Source organism: Colobus angolensis, unplaced genomic scaffold (assembly GCF_000951035.1).
Source record: "Colobus angolensis palliatus isolate OR3802 unplaced genomic scaffold, Cang.pa_1.0 Scaffold374, whole genome shotgun sequence".
NCBI lineage: Eukaryota > Metazoa > Chordata > Mammalia > Primates > Cercopithecidae > Colobus > Colobus angolensis.
The window spans coordinates 1204382-1227408 of NW_012117088.1; the positions used below are offsets into that span (position 1 = coordinate 1204382).

Genomic DNA, 23027 nt, shown 5'->3' on the forward strand with positions numbered 1-23027 from the left:
GGGAATACATTATAGGAGATAGAAAGAAATTATTAGGTAGACAGGGTAAAGAAAGTCCCCGGCAGAAAACTTTCCTTCTAACAAAAAGCAGCTAAGAAATAGCTCCCTTTCTAACCTCATGCAGTTCAAAGAAATCACTTTTCTTCTAACAAAGAACAGCCTGAAAGATTAGGCTGTAAAAACAGATAAACAGGTTGGGCACAAAAGAGTCGGGGAGTCTCCTGGGTAATCTACCAAACTTCACACTCATACAATGGGCCCCAGTAAAAACAGTGGGCCTTAATAAGCACATTCCTTTCCCTTTAGGCACACTAGGGTAGGGAAACTAAAAGCGGACTCTGAGATGAGGTGGGGGCGATACCTACAACTGCAAGAAGATGTCTGGGAACAAACACAGAAACCCTGCCTCCTAGATAAGCAAAACAAAGCAGCACAGACTAAGAGTTTGCCTAAGGCCGGCCGCGGTGGCTCACGCCCAGCACTTTGGGAGGCTGAGGCAGGAGGATCACCTGAGGTCAGGAGTTCGAGACCATCCTGGCCAACATGGTGAAACCCTGTCTCTACAAAAACACACACAAAAAGCCGGGCATGATGGTGCGCACATGTAATCCCAGCTACTCGAGAGGCTGGGTGGGAGAACTGCTTGCACCCGGGAGGCGGAGCTTGCAGTGAGCCGAGGCAGCAACACTGCACTCCAGCCTGGGCAAGACAGCGAGACTCCATCTCAAAAAAAAAAAAAAAAAAAAGAGTCTGCCTACATAATCAAGGAATGGGGTGATGAGGTGAGAGCTGATAGAAATCTCTGCTCTATGCAGACAGCACATCTGGCCCCAACTAAATCTTTGGGTCTTAGGAAGATAAGTTCCCCACCCACCACTCCTCACTAGCCCATTTATAAAAACCCTAACATTTTTACCACGACTTGGCAACCTGCTTGAGACCCTTCTCTGTGACAGAAAGCTGTTCTTTCTCTTTGCCTATTGAACTCCTGCACCAATCTCACTGCGCGTGTGCGTGTTTCCGCAACCTCAATTTCCTTGGCTGTGAGATCAAGAACCTTGGTATTTACCCCAGACAACGAGTCTGCTTCACAATGACTGGGAACATTGAGGTGTTGAGCCCTATTTCCAGGAAAAGCAACTTGAGAACTCCATGGTCAAGTTTAGCCTGCCTTTGTGGGAGTGGTACCCTCAGACAGAATGCAATTATTTGTAGAGCTTCAGTAAATAGAATGAAAAATTAAAAGGGGCCTGACTTTGGGTTCCTATGGCGGAGCGTCACCTAATGGAATTTCTGTTCACACCTAAAATAAGGTAGGAAGAAAATGAATGTGCTCTGATAGGCAACTTAAGAGACAAAAGCAGTCAGTATCTCAGAGTTGGGTTCCCTATTCCGCTACTTTGCCCCACAACCTCTCCTCCTTGGTGGTTCCTGTTACAATATTCCTAGAAGTGATATTTGCTTCATTTATTCTCCAGCACTCAACAAACATTTGTGAAGCACTACTTAGCCTTAGGTAGAACTAAAATACTCTTTTTTAAATGACCTAATTTAAAACAGTCACCCAATTTGCAACACTTAAAAATATTTAAAATTATAACTTGTTGTGTCACAATGGCCAGAGGCTAAACAAGAGAGAAATAAGACCATCCAGAGAGAAATTAGTATACAAATAGGCATTTCATGATTGAATAGAAGAGTTGGGCTCAGTTGTTCCATTTATAAAGTGGTTCATTAATAGTACAGTGGCTGGCACATCATTGGTAGTAAATAAAATATTTGTTGAATGAATAAATGAAGGGAAGGATCTTTTTTGTTTGATTCACAGTTGTATACCTACTCTTACACCAGTGTCTGGCACATGAAAGAAGTTTAAAATATTGGTGTATTGAACAAATAAATAACTATTTTTATTTATTTATTTATTCTGCAATTACTATACTGTGATTACATACAAAGTTGATGTGTGGGTTCAGTATTAAAATCTCAACTGCTACTCAAGAGGCTATAGTTAGTTCCAAAACAGTGCTATGTAACTTTTCCCACTAAAATGTAAGCTCCATGAAATAGAGCTTTGTCTGAGTTAGTTGTGTCTTAATGCTTTTAATAAAAATACATTAAATGAATGACTGCTAACTTCTAGGAGTTTTACAGTGAAAGCAAACAACACGTGTCAATGTATTCTAAAAAATCAAAACCGAAACCGAAACCCACTGTTTAAGAGAAATGCAAGTTTTCTGCTGCAGTAACAAGTTTTTCATGCCAACATCTTGAGACACCTTAGTTCAGAATTCCTAGCCTGTGAGAGGACCATACCACACCTGACATTCATGCTACTGGGCCAGGACCCCTGATTAATTTTTAATGGATCTGTATGAGTTTCCTCAGTGTTAACCACAATCCAGGTGGGGGGGTGTACAAATTTAAAACAAACAAAAAAAATCTTTCAGGAATGAAAAATAAATGTAAGCTGAAATCAATATTTATGAAGTTGTGATTAATTGACTGATGACCAAGTGATTACAAAACGTCTGTCTGAAACATCTACTCAAATTTATTAGCTTTGACCAAAAAAAATTAAAAAACAATCCGAACTGGGTCAATGAAAGAATAATGCATTCCTAATCAATTTTTAATAGCACTTAAGATTTTATATTTTTTCAAACTTGCTTTTAAATAATTTATCATCAAAATGAATCTGATTTAAACATGGGGCAAAAGGTGTTCTATGGCTATTTAATGGTTTTCTTAGCAAAGAAATTCAATTATGACTGACTTTTTATTACTGTGCTACTTTATTAATAATAGTTTATCTTGCACTTACACAAAGGCATTGGGCCAACATTCTCAGAGAGTCTAGCAAGTGTGATCTAGGATTTAGCCCCATTCTACTGTTGTCTGGTGGTTTACCTTATGTAGGCCTCGATTTCCTCATCTGTGAAAGGAAAGGCCTGCATAACAACCCCTAAGAGCCCTTTTAGCTCTAAATATTTATAATTCTAAGGATGTAGGACAACTTTAGCTCATTCCAGGTGTCAAATGTAATAGAACTTGTCAGATCACAGGGCTGCTCATAAAGCTACCAACATGTGGTGATCAAAATTAAGCAGCAGTGAACCACGTAACTTTTGTTTTCCTATTAGGGTAATGGTAGGATGGTTTAGTGATTTGGGCCAACGACATCTATTTAGAACATGATTTCTCAAAAAATGGGAAATGTCCTTCACAGAGCAGAGAAGAGATAATTCCTGACCTTAAGCCACTGGCATTATTAAAAGCAAAGCCTGGGAACCAGCCTGGCATTAATCTGGACTGAGGAAGAGTCCTAATCAATCTATATTGCTAACAATATTATTTGGATATGTGTGTGCAAGTGTGAGGGTATATGTGTATTGATTTATAAAACATTAAGTGAATAAAGCAGGTATATTATGCTATGACTGTGTGCCTATGTATACAGTAACAGATAAATTAATATGTTTTAAGGATATATTCTAGAATGTTAATAGTGATTTCCACACTGGATACAGAGTTGAGGCAGAAATATGGAGGAACTTTTACTTATTGTTTTATATACTTTTTAATGGTTTATTTTTCTTAAACTGAGCATGTGTTATTTTTATAATTCTCAAAAAGCAATAGAATCTTCCATTTTGAGATTAAAAACAAGTAAAGATATTGTTTAAAATAAAACAGCCTGGGTTTATTATAAAGTTAGGCTGTTGCAAATGAGAATATTACTCTTTGTGGAACAGTAACCTAGCACAGACATTAGATAAATTGGATGCGATCCCTGACCTCAAGAAACGTAGCCTGTTGTGGGGACAAACACATCACCAACTATAATACAATGTCATCAGCAGAGAAATAGCTGTATGGACTGTGCACTGAAACACTGAGAAGCTGTGGCAATGCTATGAAATGTGGAGAGAGATGTTAGAAATAGTCCAGATTTTAATACTTAAAATGTAGGATATGATTTTTAAAATTATCTTTGTGACTAGGTATTGACAGCCATCAACAAGATGATTTACAAGGAAATGGACTTGCCCCATTAAGTAATGGGAAATGTTTTTAAAATAAATGTCTTTACAATAGAATACTATTGAGCCTTACAAAAATAATAAAATCCTGTCATTTGCAACAACATGGATGAACCTGGAGGATGTTGTGTTGAGTGAAACAAGCCAGACACAGAAAGACAATTACCACATAATCTCACATGTACAATCTAACAAAGTTGATCTCATAAAAGTAGAGAGCAGAATAGTGCTCACAGCTGTAATCTGTAGGCCAAGGAGGGGGAATCCATTGAGCCCAGAAGTTCGAGACCAGCCTGGGCAACATGGGGAAACCACTCCCTGACCCTTGAGGCGGGCAGATCACTTCAGGTCAGGAGTTGGAGACCAGCCTGGCTAACATGGTGAAACCCCGTCTTTACTAAAAATACAAAAATTAGCCAGGCATGGTAGCACATGCCTGTAATTCCAGCTACTCAGTAGGCTGGCTGAGGCAGGTGGACAGGATCGCTTGAGCCTGGAAGACCGCTGTGTTGGCACCCGTACACTCCAGTTTGGGTGACAGAGCTAGACCCTGTCTCAAAAAACAAAACAAAACAAAAGTTGCCTGAAGCCATGGAGCCACCATTTAGGTAGGAAGTTGTTGGGGGCAGGGATTTCCGCTGGAGCAGCCCAGGTCCAGAACCGTTTCTTTTAACCATGAGGCTGCTTCTTGAAGTCATACTGCCTCTTTTTCAGAAAGATTAGTAAAAGTTGTCCCAGTGGTCTTGTTTTTAAATCTCTCAACTCACAGATTTTGTTAGCATAATTTATCATATCAGCTCTTCCTCGCTTAAAGTAAGTTGCAGATAAATTCCAAATCTGCTATACTTCATTTAAGATGAATTTAGGAACTTTTAGGTTTTTTTCTTTTTTTTTTTTGTTGGTAGGAAAAGTTAATTTATAACCTCACCAATAATTCTCCCTTGGGGTTCAACAGAGCGGTACATTTCGTATCCAACCATGCACCTGAAGTCAAGACGTTAAAACGTTAAATCTGCTTTTGGTGGAAAATCCAGAAAAGCCCAAGGGAAAGCGTATTTTCAGGGAAAGCTGCGATTAAATGTATCCGGATCGTCTCGGACACAGATAAGCAGACAATCACTGTTTTCTTAAGTGAATTATTGTACCCTCTGGAAGCACATAATATTATTTGAGTGGAAAGAGAACTGACAGAGGGAAAGCTGTTTTGAAAAAAATTGAAACGTATAGATAATGTCTTTTCTCTTCATGTTTTGATTGCGCTGTGTTGACGGACTGTGTGGGGTTTAATAATTAGGGAAAAACTCTCCTTCACCCCATCCAATCCCCGATAACAATTTGGGAATTTTAAAAATCGCCTTTCCGTATCTTCCTCTCTTCTCTCCACTATTACGCTTTCCTTTAGATTTTCCAAGATCCTCGAGACTTGTAGTAAACTACCTTCCTACACATTCGTAGGTATCTTGCAGTTCCCTAACCAGTGATTTTGTTTTATTTTATTTATTTATTTTTTAATGAAAGGAAAATACCTTGGAGATCGCGCATTTAGAAAGTGCGTTTCCGTTTTCTCTCCCAGGCAGGTTATGGCCCTATCGGGCCGCCGTAGCCGGTCCGCGCGTGCCCAGTCTTGGCGAGGAGTGGCGGTAGGTCGGCGGGACTTCCGTGTTGGCGGGATTCTGAACGCTGCCATGGCTCAGACCGTGCAGAATGTTACATTGTCGCTCACTCTGCCCATCACGTGCCACATTTGCTTGGGGAAGGTAATGGGTGATTGTGGGCACAGCTACAAAACGGGGTTGGATATGAAGTCGCTTGCCGGGCCGAGGGCGGTCTCGTGCGGGGGGCGGGGAAGGGGCGTGAGGCGCCGAGATGGGAGAAAACGCTCACCCGCGTTCTTGATGGGAGGCCGCGTCCTGGGAGACTGGGGCAGCGCACCGTGATTAATGGTTTCATCTGGGCGCCTTTCGGAGGAGGGTGACAGCGACCCGTGGTCTGCCAGGAGGACGGCGAGACGGCCCTGCCACCGCCCGCGGCCTCACACCGGCAAGACGCCGGCCTCGCAAGAGGCCCCATCAGAAACACATCGCAGCGATGTTTAACTTCCCTGTGCAGGCTCGCGTGGCGTGTAGTGAAACCTATTAAAACACATTTCCTGGGAGCCTCACCTCGGGCTCTTTAGTCCTCTGTGTAACTAGTGTTCATCTTCTGGGGCCTGTGGTGCTGTGTATTGAGTCTTTTCCATTTCCTAGACCTTTTGCCTTTTCTTACCCTGGCCTTGAGGATGACCTTTGCTCCGAATTCCTAATTTGAAAAGTAAATAGTAAGTGCCAGTGGAGAGTATTAGAATAAGAGGTGTGGCCTTTAACTCCAAGAATGGGTCAGTCAGGAGATAGAATACTCTCTTTGTGATGCAAGTGCCTACCGTGTTTGTGAAACAAAGTAGGGAAAGTGGTTCTGACTTAGAAACGGAGCTTTGAATATTCTAATGCATCCCTCTCCTCTTTCATTTCTATTTGCGCCTCACTTTCGGTATTTTAAAGAGCATATCTTTACCGAATAGATCAAAAAGGGGAAAGATACAACCACCAATATTTCCCCACCCTGAATTATTTTTACGTCTGTAGTGTGTCTGGGTGTGTGTTTACCCGCCAGCGCAGACTGAAACTACAGCCGTAGACTTAGATTTGAGAAATATAAACTTCTAGAGCAAGCATTTGAGTGCCGGCCAGTACGATCTGCCTGGGGTGATTCAAGTTCTATGTGAATTTACTGGGTTCAAAAAGTAGAAGTAAGTCAGCATTGGAAGCAACTGATAATTCTTGATAACAGTCAGAATGAAATGCCAGTGAAATAGCAGATGTGCTGGGAGATTATGTATTGGGGATGGCTTGATCAGTTTGACTGGAGTGATCAAGGATGGCCTCCTCGATGGTGGTGTTTGAGCTGGCATTTGCTACTGCTTACTGCCTGCATGCATGGCTAGGGGGAAGGAAGAAGCGATGTTTCTATTTGTCTCAGTCTGCATTTGGCTCCGGACATAAAGTCCCTGGAAATGGGTGTTAAATTCTGAGTTAATTTCCTCCAACACTAGCTTTAAAGGCTGATAAAAATATGCTTGGGAAGTAATTTTTTACACATTATACCTAGTTTCCGTTGGTTATAGGCTGTCTTTTGCAATTGTGTTGACAGTGTTCTGTGTGATTTACCAAACCTATACTTTCTGTGTTTAATGAGAGTGGTACATCGTAGAATATAGTGAGTGATTTGCAGACTACAGAGTGCTTTTGTATGCATGTATTATTTTGTTTACTCTTCACACCAGTGCTTTAAGATAGGGCTGTTTTTCCATTTTTAAAATAAGAATACTAAAGCTTAGAGTCTTTGTGGTTGAACTTCTATACTATCATTTGTGTCTTCGGAATACTAAGGCTTTGAGTCTTCGCAGTTGAACCTCTATCATTATCATCATTTGTCTTCAGATTACTTCGTAAAACACTCACCTAAGCTCATCCATGACAGCAGGCACTTTTAGTGTTTTTTTTTTTTCTCTATTGGTTAACTTTATTATAAAATAAAAATCAGATAATAAAAATAAAAAGATTAAGACTTTTTAGGCCGGGCGCGGCGACTCACACCTGTAATCCCAGCACTTTGGGAGGCCGAGGCAGGCGGATCACCTGAGATCAGGAGTTTGAGACTAGCCTGGCCAATATGGTGAAACCCCATTGCTACTAAAAATACAAAATTTGCCAGGTGTGGTGGCAGGCGCCTGTAATCCCAGTTGAGGCAGGAGAATCGCTTGAACCTGGAAGGCTGAGGTTGCAGTGAGCCGAGATCGCGCCATTGTACTCCAGTCTGGGAGAGAAGAGAAGAGTGAGACTTTGTCTCAAAAAAAAAAAAAAAATTTAAGGATTTTTAAATTGGCTTCCCCACCCGCCCCCCCCGCCAGATACTACCATGGAAGCAGAAATTTCGGTGAGGTGACTAAGGGCCTGAGTTCTACATTCAGACTAGCCGAGTTCTAATCTTACCAGTCATACAACCTTTTAAAAGTTACTTTTAAAATTTTTCTGAGATGGAATTTTGCTGTTGTTGCCCGGGCTGGAGTGCAATGGTGCCATCTCTGCTCACCGCAACCTCCGCCTCCTGGGTTCAAGCAATTCTCTTGCCTCAGCCTCCCGAGTAGCTGGGATTACACGCACGCGCCACCACGCCCAGCTAATTTTGTATTTTTGGTAGAGACGGGGTTTCTCCATGTTGGTCAGGCTGGTCTTGAACTCCCGACCTCAGGTGATCTGCCCTCCTCGGCCTCCCAAAGTGCTGGGATTACAGGCGTAAGCCACTGCGCCCGGCTGAAGTTACTTAACTCTTTTGAGCCTGTTTCCTTATCTGTAACAGTAGAAATATGGTAATAACATGAATTCCTTGTCCTTTCAGTTTTCAGAAGATTAAACAAAGCATGTGTAAAGTTTAGCATAAAGTCTGGCACGTAATATTTAATAACTGTTAGCTTTTGCTGTAGCCATTGAGGCCAGCCCTCAAACTGAGGAAACCAGCCTTTTCCAGTAATTGTTCTTCCCAGTTGCTTTATGAAGCTGGAACACTTCTAAATGAAGATTTGCATTCCCAACCAAATGAGACCTGTTTGTTCTGGAAATTGCCACAGTACATCCAGAATTTTCAACTGATTCCATGACTCTTGCCTCTTGTATAGTGAAAGCAAATTCAATATGATTGTGCTGCTCACCCTTCTACACATATTATACTGTGGGATATTAAAAATGGCGTGTCCTCAGGTTCACTTCTGCTTCCCTAACATAGAACATCTCTGGCCACTTCTGAGAATGGTCCTAAGGTCCTTCCTGCCTAGCTCTTTTTTAAAGATATTTTTTCTTGTGCCACTGTCACCATATGTCCCCAGATCTCACAGTCACCATCTTCTCTTTTGATTATTTGATTATTCCACTTTTTGATGGAGGGTCACAAAGTGGATACCATGAAGGGGGAGAGGTGAGGGCAGGGCATTAAATCTGGAGAGATAGATGCCAGTGGGGATGGAGAGGAAGGAGAGAGAGCCTAAGTATTCACCTGTTAATACTTTGCCTTTGCACTTAAAATTGGAAAATTCAGACCTCTGTCTCTACTTCAGTCTTAAAGGTGAATTTTCTCTTCCCAGTAATGTTTTTAGTTACTTTGTAAATGTTGTAAGTAAGAGCTGTATGTGACCTGAAGAAGTTAGGTACCATCCTATGGGATGATTTTTGTATAGCATATTTTCTTGCCTATTCTTCCTTTTTTTTTTTTTTTTTTAAATTTCTTAGACTGGTGGGCCAGCCAGCAGAAATGTAGTAATGATCTATCCCAGGGTATCTGTTAAGTGACGTTTTGATAGTGCCACCAGGCTGTTACAAACCAGTTTACCTCTAGATAATTCCGGGGTTTATCTTTTCAATTGAGACTCAAACTGTGAAACCAAATTATGGCATGTAATACTTTCTATTAGCCATGCATGCATTTTGCCATGAGTGAAAGCCAAATGTGGCCCGCAGTTGGTTTTATGAAAGGGTGAAGGAGATTCTCAAGAGAAGTGCAAAGTAACTAATGCTTTTTCAACATAAATGTATCATATTCAGTTATTTCTCATTTGACTATGAGTCCAGTTTTGGGCCCTACTCTTTAAGATAAACAACCAGAGTATTTTGAAGGCATTTGGGAGAGAATGAAATTGGGGTTGGAATGTAGGTGGACTGGAATAGTGCTGGAATGAATGGATATGATAGAGAATCTTTAAATAATTAAAATATTTTTCATTTGGAAGGGACTCAGGCCTTGTGTGGCTCCATAAAATAATGACTTCTACTTAATGTTAAGGTCAAGCTTTCTGGCCGAAATAACCAGAAATGAAATCAGCTTCCTTATAATGCAGGAGTTCCTGTGTCTTGGAGTATCCTCTAATAGACTGTTTCCCATAAGGAATGCTATCAAAAGGATCCCTTCTTTCGGGGATGCCTCTCTGCTTCTCACCCATATTGTTTATTTAAAATATTGAAAAGATAGGGCTAGGGACAAAGCCTTATGCAAGTTAGAGTCCTCACTCCAGTAGGACAAAATTCATTAATCACTGTTCACTTGGAGCTGTTGATTGACCAGCAAGTCATCCCCGTCAGTACGTGGAGTCCATGTTTGAGTCCTGATTGCCTGTCAGTTCCCAAGAGTGGATTTAAGAACCAGCCTTGTACATAATTGTCGTAAGTAATTTGCTTTGGAAAAAAGCCATATGGACTGCAAGTTCTACATTTTTCTCTTTTTTCCAGTTTAAAATAAGTTTGAAGGATTTAGTCACTTTCAGAAAAGTCTAACAATATTGTATTTTTATGTAGTGTATAATAATTCAAAAATCATAGATGTATCCTAGTAATTTTCCGAGTTGGTATGTAATAGCTGACATACTTACTTGACAAATACAATTCCAGTTTATCCTAAAACATTTCTGGTAGGGATGAAGGTAGGAGAGAAGAGATGTATCATCTCTCCTTTTACCTGGACAGGAATGGGGAACCAGTACTACGGGCATTAAGTGACTTTTTTCACACAGGTTTTTTTTTTTTTTTTCCTTAAGTTATAGGACCTAAATTTTGGCCCAGAGCCAGGGATGTCTTAAAACGTAACCAAGAGCTATGCAGGAATTCTACTTTGAAAAGTTTCCAAATTCCTAATGTTGAAGTAGTGGTGCCCCACCATAGTCATTTTTACACCGAAGACTAATCCTTTTCATTGTCTTTCCAGGTCTTCACTAGAGAAACCCATAAAGTTTTGACAAGGTGCTAGAAAGAATAGTATTTGTTCCAGAAGCAGAGTAGGCTCTTGTCTCTAGTGAGGGGAGGATGCCAGAGGGCAGGGGGGTTGATTTTATAGTAGATATAATTGCAAGACCAGTTGGTAAAGTTCATCAATACCCTCTTCACTCCCATCACCTCCATCAGTGTCCAGGATCTCACTTCCTTCAGGCACATCGTCTTGTATTTATTATTCCCAGATTATTGTTCACTAACCCTGCTCCAAGGAAGAAATAACTGTTTCTTAGTTGAAAGAACACGTGATTTTGCAGTTGAATCACATTGAGTACAAATGCTAGCTCTACCATTTATAACCCATATCATTATTTCTTAGAGTCTCAGTTTCCACAACTGAAAATAGATTTGATGCTAACAGCCCCACTAGCTTATTAGTAAGATTCCTGTGAATATCCCATACTAGTGGTTCTCAACTAGGTGGAGGTAGATTTTGTCCCCTAGGGACATGGGGCAGTGTGTGGAGGCATCTCTCGTTGTTTTCAAGGGGCTGCTGCTCGCATCTGGTGGGTAGAGCCCAGGGATGCTGCTAGACAAACATCCTGTAATATACAGGAAACCCCCTAAAACAAAAATTTCTTCAGTCCAAAATGTTAGTAATGCCAAAGTTGAGAAATGCTGTTTGAAGCCGATGTATAACTCCTGGTGGGTGAGTCTAGGATGATACGGATATTAATGAACAACAGTCTTGGGCATGTCTCTGCCCAAGTATACTTGCTTTTTTTAAGAAAGGGGATTTGGTGGTAGATTGGAGTCTCTTAAGACTGGAACATCCTTAAAAGAAATGAAATATCAGAGTAGAGTAACAGATTGTAAGGTTAATATATCTGCACCAAGGACTGCCCCCTCAGGCCCATTCCAGTAAGAAGGGCCCATCCTTTTCACCTGGGGGATATACCCTAGGGCAGGAGTCTCCAGTCTCAGTCCGGTACTGGTCAGTCAGTGGCCTATCAGGAACCAGGACTGCACAGCAGAAGGTGAGCAGGGAGTGAGGTAGCATTACCACCTGAGCTCCGCCTCCTATCAGATCAGAGGCAGCGTTAGATTCTCATAGGAGCACGAACCCTAATGCAAACTCTGCATGCAAGGGATCTAGATTGTGTGCTCCTTATGAGATTCTAATGCCTGATGTTCTGAGGTGGAACCCTCCAGTCTGTGGAAAAATTGTCTTCCACGAAACCAGTCCCTAGTGCCAAAAAGGTTGGGGACCACTCCCTAGGATACCACTTTAATGTGCTTACTCCAGATGACTTTGGAATTGTATGTTACTTACCATTGCCATTTTTTGGTCTTGTATTTTTATTTCATGAGTTCTGTTTTATTGCAACAGGTCTCATTGGAAAGTAAGTCGGATAGAAAGTCTAATAATGTGACAAATGATGACTTTTTTTTGTCTTGGAAAGATCTTATTAAAGAAAATCATGTGTGTGTTTTGTTCTGCCCAGAGCAGGATCTGGGTAGAAGAGGATGGGTGCTAGATTCTTTGTGTTTTGCTACCACAGATTACAGTCAAATATAAAACAAGTAACTTGTTTTAGTAGTTATTTAGAAATTTCTATTCTCTTAAGATAAATTCATTGATTCCATTGTCTAGAAATCTTCATCTGATAAATACTCATTCCAGTATTCATTTCCAAAGAAATGAATTAACTGTTTCAGAAATCCTCCAACACAAAGGTGGTGATAATACCAGGTATCCAACAGTGCAGAAAATTTTCCTGTGGGTGACATTGTTAATGGCTCTTAGTAGACAGAGCCAAGCAGTCTGCCTGTGGTGGTGGTTCCGTATCATTTTGGCATATTAAATGCGGAGGTTAGACTTTTGCTTTTTCACAGTTTGACAGTGGCTGTTGACCTTTTGCTGCTTGAAACACTTTTAGGATTATTATCTCAGCCTTTTATTGTAGTACATCAAAATTCACTTTTATTAATCTTACAGTTATTGTTAAAGATGAGAAAGACACTCACCCAGGTCAGTGAGCCTGAAATCTATTAAGGAAGACAGGATGTAAACAGTTTTTAAGTACAGCACAATGCAGAAAGAGGTGAACATTAAATAAATGAACAGAGTGCCCTGTCAAAGACTTGGTTAATTCTGAAAAAGATTAGTGAAGGCTTGCAGAGGAGGTAGCATTTTATTTGCATCTTAAAAGGAGGGAAGGTTTTTTTTTTTTTTTTTTTTTTGTTACTGTCTAGGGAGGATGGAGAAACCTCCTCCTAGGGAGGAGGATACATCAAGCTGAGAAATGGGAGCTCCATAAATAGGGAGCCCATAAACAGGGAGCCCCCAGTGTTCATATTCTTATTGGTGAACATAAGTAGACCTGTGAAGTTGAAGTGTGCATTGTGTCAAATATTGAAATGGTAGATCAAAGGAAATGGCTGTTTAAGAATTAGATTATGTTCTTTGAAGGCTATACCTTGAACTATGAGCAGGAGAAAAATCATTACTGTTTTGTAGGAGAGGAGTGAAATCTGCTTATTCATATTTTAGGTAGGTAGCTCTGGCGTCATTGTGAAAGGCGTGCTGAAATGAACATTTGTAAGCTTGGGAGGTGGTCATTGCCATAGATCAAAGGTAAAAGAGTGAGAACCTTAAATTCTTTGGGGTGAAGATGCAAAGGAAAGGATAGATGAGAGGTGAAAGAACATTTGGAGGTGGATTTGTCATGTTTTGACTATTCTGAGATGTACATGTTTTTTTCAAATTATAACATCTCTGGAATCTGGTTGTATCTTAACAATTGTAATTGACAGTTTTTCATTCTTAGTGACACATAAAATATTGGTGAATCTTCATATCTGTGACTTCTTAGACTTAATGTATAATACCAGCATCTGGTGACAGTTTGGATGGTGAGGATAAGTAGAAAGACTGATTCAGACATAGCTCTGTTGTAGCTCAAGTGGAGAAGTAGTGATCTCATTAACTTAGATGGGAGGGTGTGCAGGAAGAGGAGCAAGTGTGTGTGGAGGCCAAGTTTGATTTTGGACATGTTATGGTTGAGGCAGCTGCAGTATCCTTATATGTAGTTGGCTCCTAGGCACTTGGATATAGTAATATTATTACCTTTTTTTTTTTTTTTGAGGGATTGCTTTCTGGAAGTGTCCGTGCTAACATCCATTGTATTATCTTAAACCTGAATGAAAAGGTTGCTAGGTTAAGCCACAGTTTTCAGAGGCAGAAGCTGATGCCCACAGTAGCTAACAGGCTTACCCAAAGTCAGATTGCTCAATAAATGGCAGAACTGGAGTTGGCCCCAGGTTTGTCTGTCAGAGCCTAAGCTCTGCCACTTACTGAGGTCCAGTTACAGAGGGAGACTTGGGAGTTGTCAGCATAGGATAGATATTAATGCCATGTGACACATGAGATTGAGAGTGAAAATAGAACATATCAGATAAGATGGCCCAGGACAAAACGTTAGCGAAAGCAGTTATACCACCTTTAGTATCTTGACTATAAGCATCACACTCTCCGATCCTGTTTCCATCATACTTACTCTCCACCATTACTTTAACCTTATCGAGACATTTTTGTTGACCCTATCACTTTTTCACTGTCATCATTACCACTTACGTGTTTCCCTTATTATTTGTGGTCATTTGTTACCATCAGTCCCTGTCTCTTCCTCCTTGGCAAAAACCCCAACTCTGGATAAACCAAACTACTCATCTACTTCCTGCCTGAATCTCCACAGCTAAATATTGATAAGAAAAATACACACCTACATTAATTAATCTTACTTTGCATTAGAAACCACAGACCTGGAAAAGGAACTCAACAGTGTATAGCAATCTGCTACATATCCCTAGTAAATTTGCTTTCTCACTTTTCAAAATTACTGCTTTATTCTCCTGTTTCCTCAAATCTGTAACTCACCTCCCTTCTCGTTTTCACCTAATAACCTCACTCCATATTTAATGACAAAAGATAAGCAGCTGAAATAGTTGGAACATGAATTTCCTCATTGTACCATCCACAGATCTTCCATCCCCTCTGTATTCGTTCACACACCTCTTACTTTCCCTTCTGTTGCAAAAGAAGACAAACCCTCACTCTTGTATAAGCCAAAATCTCCTTTTGTGCTTTGAATCCCTTTCCCCTCTTGACTTGTTAGGGACTTTGCTGCCTATCGCTGTAATACCCCCATCACTCTTCCTCCATCACTAATATCCTCTCTTTATCATTCCCATTGGCATTCCTAACTGTGGTCTCATTTTTATGCTCTCTCCTTTACAGCAAAACATGAAAGAATTGTCTGTATTTTCTGACTTCACTTCTTCATCTTTCATTGTCTCTCAACCTCCAGTCAGATTTCCATCCCCAACATTCACTGAAACAGTGCTTGTTGGTAGCTGATCACAGTGACTTCCAAGCAGTTAAATCCCATAGTCACATCTCAGTGCACATCAAACTCAATCTCTCATCAATATTTTACTTATCTGGCCACTGCCTCTCTCTTGAAAAACTTCCTTGCCTGGACTTCTGTAATATCATATTCTCCTTTCCTTCATCACAGGACCCCTCCTTGTCAGTTTCCTCTGCTGGTTGCTCTTCCTCTTCCTTTGCTTGCTGGAATGCCTTCTTTTCACCAGCTGTTTTGTTGGTTCATGGGATCTCCTCTAGTCCTATGGCTTTATATACCCATATCTTTTATGCCAGTGACTGAAAACCTGCTGTGCTGAATTTGTCCACCTAAAAATGGGCTTAGCATCACAAATTTAGCATAGCTAAAACAGAATTCTTGATTTTTACCTTGTGTGAAATCTGCTTTTCTTGTCTTTGCCACTTCAGTATATGATAACACCAACTACCGAGTTGCTCACAACCACTTCGTAGATTGGGGAGATAATATTTAACCTTTGTTGTGGGAGCAAATACATGAAAAATACTGATTGCCTTTTTTTTTTTTTTTTGAGATGGTGTTTTGCTCTTGTTGCCCAGGCTGGAATGCAATGGCGCGATCTCGACTCACTGCAACCTCTGCCTACTGGGTTCAAGTGATTCTCCTGCCTCAGCCTACCAAGTAGCTGGAATTACAGGCATGCGCCACCACAACCCACCAATTTTGTATTTCTAGTAGAGATGGGGTTTCTCCATGTTAGCCAGTCTGGTCTCAAACTCCCGACCTAAGGTGATCCACCCACCTCGGCCTCCCAAAGTGCTGGGATTACAGGAGTGAGTCACCATGCCTGGCCTACTGATTGTTTTAAATGTGTTGTTGTTGTTGTTTTTTTTAATGGAAAGGGAGGCAGAGCATCTTGAATCCTCTCATATAATGTGCACACTTTTATGTCTTGAGCATTGTCTTTTATCCATTTTCAGATGAATTCGTAACTTATAAAAAATAACTTACTACTATAAAAGTAGATACCAGTAGATAACTTCCTTTTTTACCTGAGCTTCCTAATTTGGGGCATATAGTACTTCTAGGAATATTGCAGGGATATGGGGTGTGTGTGTGTGTGTGTGTTTGGGGGAAGTTACAGAATAGATAAGGCAGTAATTTCTTGGTTTGGGATTTTTGTGTTAGCAATATCTTCTTGGTTTGGGATTTTTGTGTTCTTAAAAGATTTCATGACATAAAGATGAAATTAAAACATATATAAATATATTATGGTCTGGACTTGCAAATCACATGAATTTTTAAGAAAAAAAATAGAGCCTGCAAATAAAGTTTGGGTTTGTCTGCCATTTGAGACTCTGACCAGGAATGCTTTATAGAGAAGCGTTCACTCCTGGCTGCTGGTAGGACCACTTTGAAAGAAGACTTTGAAACACTACGGTTCATGATTTTCTTTTTTTTAATGAATCTTGTCAAACCAGTTGAAATGAATGATTAGAATTAAGTTTCTCCAAGAAGAAGTTTAAATCAATTCCAAATTATCTTTTAGTTTTCTTGGGTTAGTGTTCATAATCAAGGGAGAACTAGAATGTTCAGAAAGCCGGACTGAGACCAGAGAACTCTTTGTAATGAGACTCAAATGATTACCTGCCCGTCATGAAAAGCCATGCATCTATTATTTCTTTGAGAGTGGGGGCCCCTTTCAAATTAACGAATACTCAGTAGCATCCTTTTAAGTCAGACATAGAGCAGCACAAGCATTTTCTCCAAGAAAAGTGGTTTGTGTTGGTTCTGCGTCTTCATTCTCCCTCTACTTATTCTGCTTTCCCTTGACCTTCTAGTCTTCCAGTTCCTAGTGCAGAAGGGTTCTACACTGTAATTACTATTAGAATAGGGAAATAGAAAATGGCTATGAAATGTTGAGTCCCACCGTGAAGATAACATGTAAATCAAGTGAAAGACTATATTTTTCTGTGCTCTTTTTGTTTGTATTGTTAAATTTGTGCTATTTCAAAAAATATTAAATCATTATTTCCTTCTGACAACTTTCTCAACTAGTTGAATGTTAATACTATCTTAATAGCAGTTAATCATTCAACAAACCTTTGTTGAGTACCTGCTAAGTACCAAGCTATCTTCTAGGCACTAAAGGTTTAGTTATGAATGAGAGTAAAGAAGTTCTTGCTCTCATGGAGTTTCATTCTGATAAGAGAGATAGACAATAAATATGTAAACACACATATAATATCAGATAATATTAATGCTGTGGAGAAAACCAAAACAACGTCTCTTTTCTTTTTTTCCTCCTGATAAAACTACTACACACAGTCAAAACACCCAGTTAACCCTGAGCAAGCTACCTAATTTCTTCATGCCTTTGTTTTCTTATTTGTAAAGCACATTTACGCTGTTTACCTCACCAAGTTGTGGTATTTTTAAAAAGAGAGATGGAAAAGGGTTGGGGTGGTGAAAGATGCATGTGAAAGCCCTTTGTAAAATATGACTATAGGCCAGGTTTGGTGGCTTACGCCTGTAATCCCAGCACTTTGGGAGGCCAAGGCAGGTGGATCACCTGAGGTCAAGAGTTTGAGACCAACCTGATCAATATGGTGAAACGCCATCTCTACTAAAAATACAAAAGTGAGCTGGCATGGTGGCGGGCGCCTGTAGTCCCAGCTACTCAGGAGGCTGAGACAGGAGAATTGCTTGACCCAGGAGGCAGAGGTTGCAGTGAGCCTAGATGGTGCCACTGTACTCCAGCGTGGGTGAAAGAGCGAGACTCCATCTCAAAAAAAAAAAAAAAGGAGGGGGTGCTGTAAATGTAAGGTATTATTATTTGTGCTTGTTTAAATGGAGTCTGGAGTCAAAGATTTGTATATTTGGTGTATCTCAGTAATTCTGTCTGCATTGTTTGCTGTTTAGATTATAAACTACTGGAGAGTGGAACTCATGCCTTTTGGGTTGTTTTAGCTTTCATTACTGTTTGGTTTTAGGGAATTTCTAGTAAAATATCAGTACTTAATAGTTGCTGTTACTCTGTAACACAGTGGAATGAATTGAGAAAAGGATTCAGGCATCAGATGGATGATTGTGCTAAATTATATTTTCAAAAACCTAATCCTGCGGTTCCATAATGTTAAAATAGAAGAGTTTGAGCAAAATTGTCCCAGCCTTAGTGGAACAAAAAGCATTTTCTTTTTGGCATGAATTCTGTGGTTTAGGTACAAAATAAAGCATTTTATGTCAAAAACTTCAGTCTCCATGATCCGGTATCTCAGCTAGTGTCTCTCTCAAACGTGTAAAAAGAAAAGTGGCCAACAGAAGCAGTGTTTTTAAAAGCCCTGGATATATCCCTTCTTAAACACCTACTCTGCTATAATCTAGAGAAGCAGTTTGCTCTAAACGAAACCATTTGGTCTTCTAATTATGACTGTTGTCCTGTACTAAAAGTGATGTGTTTTTTTTTTTTTCCAAAGGTACGTCAGCCTGTCATATGTATCAACAACCATGTATTTTGTTCGATTTGTATTGATTTGTGGTTGAAGAATAATAGCCAGTGTCCAGCTTGCAGAGTCCCCATCACTCCTGAAAATCCTTGCAAAGAAATTATAGGTAAGGGACTGTTTTATATACACATAGGAATAGGTTTGAAACAATCTCCAAATAATATATATTTTGGGAAGACTGAAATAGACTATTTTCAGTGATGCTATTTGGCCAACATTATACTGAGTGGATGAGTAATTTGTGTAATGTGTATGTGGAGCAACTGGAGCACAAGGGACTGAGAGGTGCTCAGAGGAATAACCCTGAGAGCCTCATGGAGCTTACATTTTCATAGCAACTGAACCAAAAGAAAAGCAGCAAGTGCTAAGGGCCTCCCCAAAAAGCCCAGAGAGTTCAGGCAAGAAACTTCAGCTAAGAACATTGAGAAGGGCTTCATAAGGTAGGTGGCCTTTAAGCTGGACATTTAAATTTAAGGATGGATAACATTTCAACTGGTGGAAATTAAGGAGGGCATTTCCTGCAGGGAGAATAGCATGTACTAAAGTTTAGACACAGGAAAACACAGAGCATGTTTTTAGAAAAGATCAGTAGTCTACTTTGGGTTCGACTACTGAAATAAGACAGAAGGTAAATTGAGACTTTAGTGCAGAGAACCTTGAATGACAGCTAAATCAGGGACTTGCTGAAGGACTGAGAAGAAGGGTGAATCGGGCATGATGGTTTTGAGCATGATGGTATGATCCAAAATGTGCTTTACGAATATTACTCATGTGGTAATACATAGGTTGGACTATAGGAGTAGACAGGATGTGAGTAGGTCTGGTAGGAGGCTTTTGCCTAGGTGATAGAATATGTAAGTGGATTAAGGGTAAAAAATAAATTCTGTGTAACACTAATATTGGTGGGGAAGGCGGGGAGTAAAACTTGAACTAGAGGATCCTTGAAAAAGAAAACTTCTAAAGAGCCTTTTCAGAGTTTGGTTTTTATTCTACTCATATAAGTTATTTATTTTAGGTTGCAAAAATTAAAATGATTTCTACTTGTTTTTGCTTTAGGAAAAATTGAAAGTGAATCTATAATTAGCCAAGGAGAAAACGTTTTTCAGAAAACTTAAGAAGTCATTGTTAATAGTCCCAAGTTAGGGAAAATGGACTTAAATTAAGATTTTTTTTTTTTTGAGACTGAGTTTCGCTCTTGTTGCCCAGGCTGGAGTGCAACGGCGTGATCTCGGCTCACCACAAACTGCCTCGTGGGTTCAAGTGATTTTCCTTCCTCAGCCTCCCGAGTAGCTGGGATTATAGGCATGCACCACCCCACCACGCCCGGCTAGTTTTGTATTTTTAGTAGAGATGGGATTTCTCCATGTTGGTCAGGCTGGTCTCGAACTCCCGACCTCAGGTGATCTGCCCGCCTTGGCCTTCCAAAGTGCTGGGAATTACAGGCGTGAGCTCCTGTGCCCGGCCAAGATGTTTACAAAGCAAATAGAAAGGAATATATTTGCTGCAGAGCAAAATAACTGGTAGTACTTAGGAAATAAGAGATATGAAGGAACAATCAGAGTTGGCTCTTGGTACCTGGGTGAAGTCTGGTAGAGGACTAGTTCTCTGCTGTGTTGCATGCTACAGGGTTAACCTCTGTTTTTTTTTTTTGTTTTTTTTTTTAACCTGCTGAATTTCACCAAGGAGTCAAGTCTTTTCTTGCAGAATATGAACTTTGATGATCTGAATATTTTCCCCTAGCTTTTCTTCTCATCCCATATCCTACCTTTATTCATTCATACCTAAGTAGTATTTCATAAATTCTCTCAAGGAAAATAGTTCATCTCTTTTTGCATTTGGATAGAACATCCTGAAAAAGAACATCTGTAAAATGCCTTTGCTATTATTACAATGCTAAGAAGTACAAAGAAGGTAACCAGAGCATCAGTGAAGAGCTCTCAGGAAGATTCATTGTGAGTGCATTTGTAACAAGTCATGACATATAGTTAATGCCATGACTTACAGTCCATTGTAACTAGGCTGTTAGAATCTGTGAAAAGACACATTAATCTACATACATAGGTATATAGCAGTAATACTTTTTTTTTTTTTTTGAAACGGAGTCTTACTTTGTCGCCCAGGCTGGAGTGCAGTGGTGCAATCTCGGCTCACTGCAAGCTCCGCCTCCCAGGTTCATGCCATTCTCCTGCCTCAGCCTCCTGAGTAGCTGGGACTACAAGTACCCACCACCACACCCAGCTAATTTTTGTGTGTGTGTATTTTTAGTGGAGATGGGATTTCACTGTAGCCAGGATGGTGTCGATCTCCTGGCCTCGTGATCCGCCTGCCTCGGCCTCCCAAAGTGCTGGGATTACAGGTGTGAGCCACCGCACCTGGCCAGTAATACATTTTTATATAATCTGTTGGTTAAATGTAAATATAATAATTAGTTTTATTTTATTATTTAAATATAGTCTAGTTTTCAGAATTTGAAGTAGTCCAAATATGATAATATATAGCCCTTTCCTTTGCTGAGTTTGCTGTGATAAGATATATAAATATGTAAACACAGTATGAATGTATTACTGAAGATATTTCTTATGGTGTTATTTGATGTATTTTTTTTTCCTTAGGATTAGGATAGAGAAAAAGCCTAGATGTTAGCCCCAAGTGTGTATGTAAGGGGAAGGGTAGATATGAAGCTAGGAAGCTATATAAAACAATATGAAAAAGAATCATTTTCATTCTTCCCGAATCAGAACGAAAAATTAGGATTTTTTTTTTCCTATAGGAGGAACAAGTGAAAGTGAACCTACGCTAAGCCACATAGTCAGGAAGCATCTTCGGAAAACTAGACTTGAATTACTACACAAAGAGTATGAGGTAAACAATAATTAAAGTTTAAAATTATGTTAGCAGTGAATTCAAGGTAAAAACTGACCTACCTCAGACCCCAGACTTCTTAGAGTAAATATCCAATGAAACTTAGTTTTAAAAGCTTATATAAAAATTATTTGATAAATGCTTTTTCTTTTTTCCTTTTGAAAAATAGAAGAAAGAGATTTTTTGTTTTATTTATTTATTTTTCTTTAAGTACCAAGGAAGAAGGGAATGGGATTCCAGAAAAAAGGAACATTTGGAAGCATTTCTTTTTTTTTTTTTTTAAGTTAAAATTTGTATATCTACAGACATGTCATTTTTATTTGCTTCCTCAAGAAGTTGGGAGAAAAAGGAAATCTCCTTGTGAAAGCCAGTCCAACCTCTATAGTCATCAGTTGCTTCTGCCTATGAAATTATGGATGATTATAAGCCTGATCAATGCTAGTAAAGTAAATACTATACCTTATGTCAACTGCCAGCACAAAGATTTTAGTGTGAAACGTGCTATTTCCTAATTATTGTCTAAAGGTGAATGAACAGGATGATTGAACATGGTGATGCTATTTTTACAAATAAATTCATGCTAATAGAATACACACACTTTTGAATAGTACACATTAAGCCCAGTTGTCATTTTATATGTTGACTACAGAAGGAGATACTATTGATCCCCCCTTTTGACTCAAAATGTCTTTCAGTTTAACTGTATATGTGGAAGCTACTTCAACTGCCCCCAAAATTTTTGGAATGCAGTGGGGCATAAATACATGATTAAATAAATGTTTATTCATATATGTGTTCCCCACATATATGAATTTGCTTGTTTTATAAAAATGCTATTTAAGTTGAAATGTATTGCAATTTAAAATAGTAAGTAGTACTATCTGTGTGTCATTTAATGCTAAAATGTATTTTCATATAATGAGTATCATAGATAGTAAACAAATTAATCCTTTGGAAGTTCACTTGAGCTACTTGGGAGTTTATTTTCTAACAGAATTTTTAAAAACCTCAATTTAAGGTTACATATTTATTATAGATGAATAAATGGCATCATAGTAAGAAGTTCTAACCCAAATGTTTAGTGACTGGTTTTAAGATAATAAACAGTTCCAGAGTGGGAAAGCTAATACTTGAAATAGTAACAGTAGTAATTGAAGAACCAGAATCCAGAAAAGTTAAAAATTCAAAATTAACTACAGATATTATTCTGAAATGAAAAGTAGAAGGAAATGATAGATGGCTTCACTCATACTTCAAATATAGAAGTGAAAATATCAAACAAAACTCTAACGATCATCTTTTTCTTTTTTGAGACAGTCTCACTCTGTCACCCAGGCTGGTGTGCAAATGGCGTGATCTCAGCTCACTGCAACCTCTGCCTCCTGGGTTCAAGCAGTTCTGCTGCCTCAGCCTCTCAAGTAG

General features: G+C 39.5%; 1 protein-coding gene across 2 annotated transcripts in view; it reads left to right on the plus strand.

Annotated features, from left to right (window-relative positions):
• The first annotated feature begins 5663 nt into the window (after positions 1 to 5663).
• RNF219 (ring finger protein 219) overlaps positions 5664 to 23027 on the plus strand; it is a 43276-nt gene continuing 25912 nt past the window's right edge. The window contains exons 1-3 of one of the 2 annotated variants that reach the window (XM_011953838.1): positions 5664 to 5800; positions 18714 to 18849; positions 21514 to 21605. In XM_011953838.1, coding sequence (XP_011809228.1) covers positions 5729 to 5800; positions 18714 to 18849; positions 21514 to 21605 — 300 coding nt within the window. In that variant the 5' untranslated portion in view covers positions 5664 to 5728. The remainder of the gene's footprint in view (positions 5801 to 18713; positions 18850 to 21513; positions 21606 to 23027) is intronic. The other variant, XM_011953839.1, reaches the window with a different exon arrangement.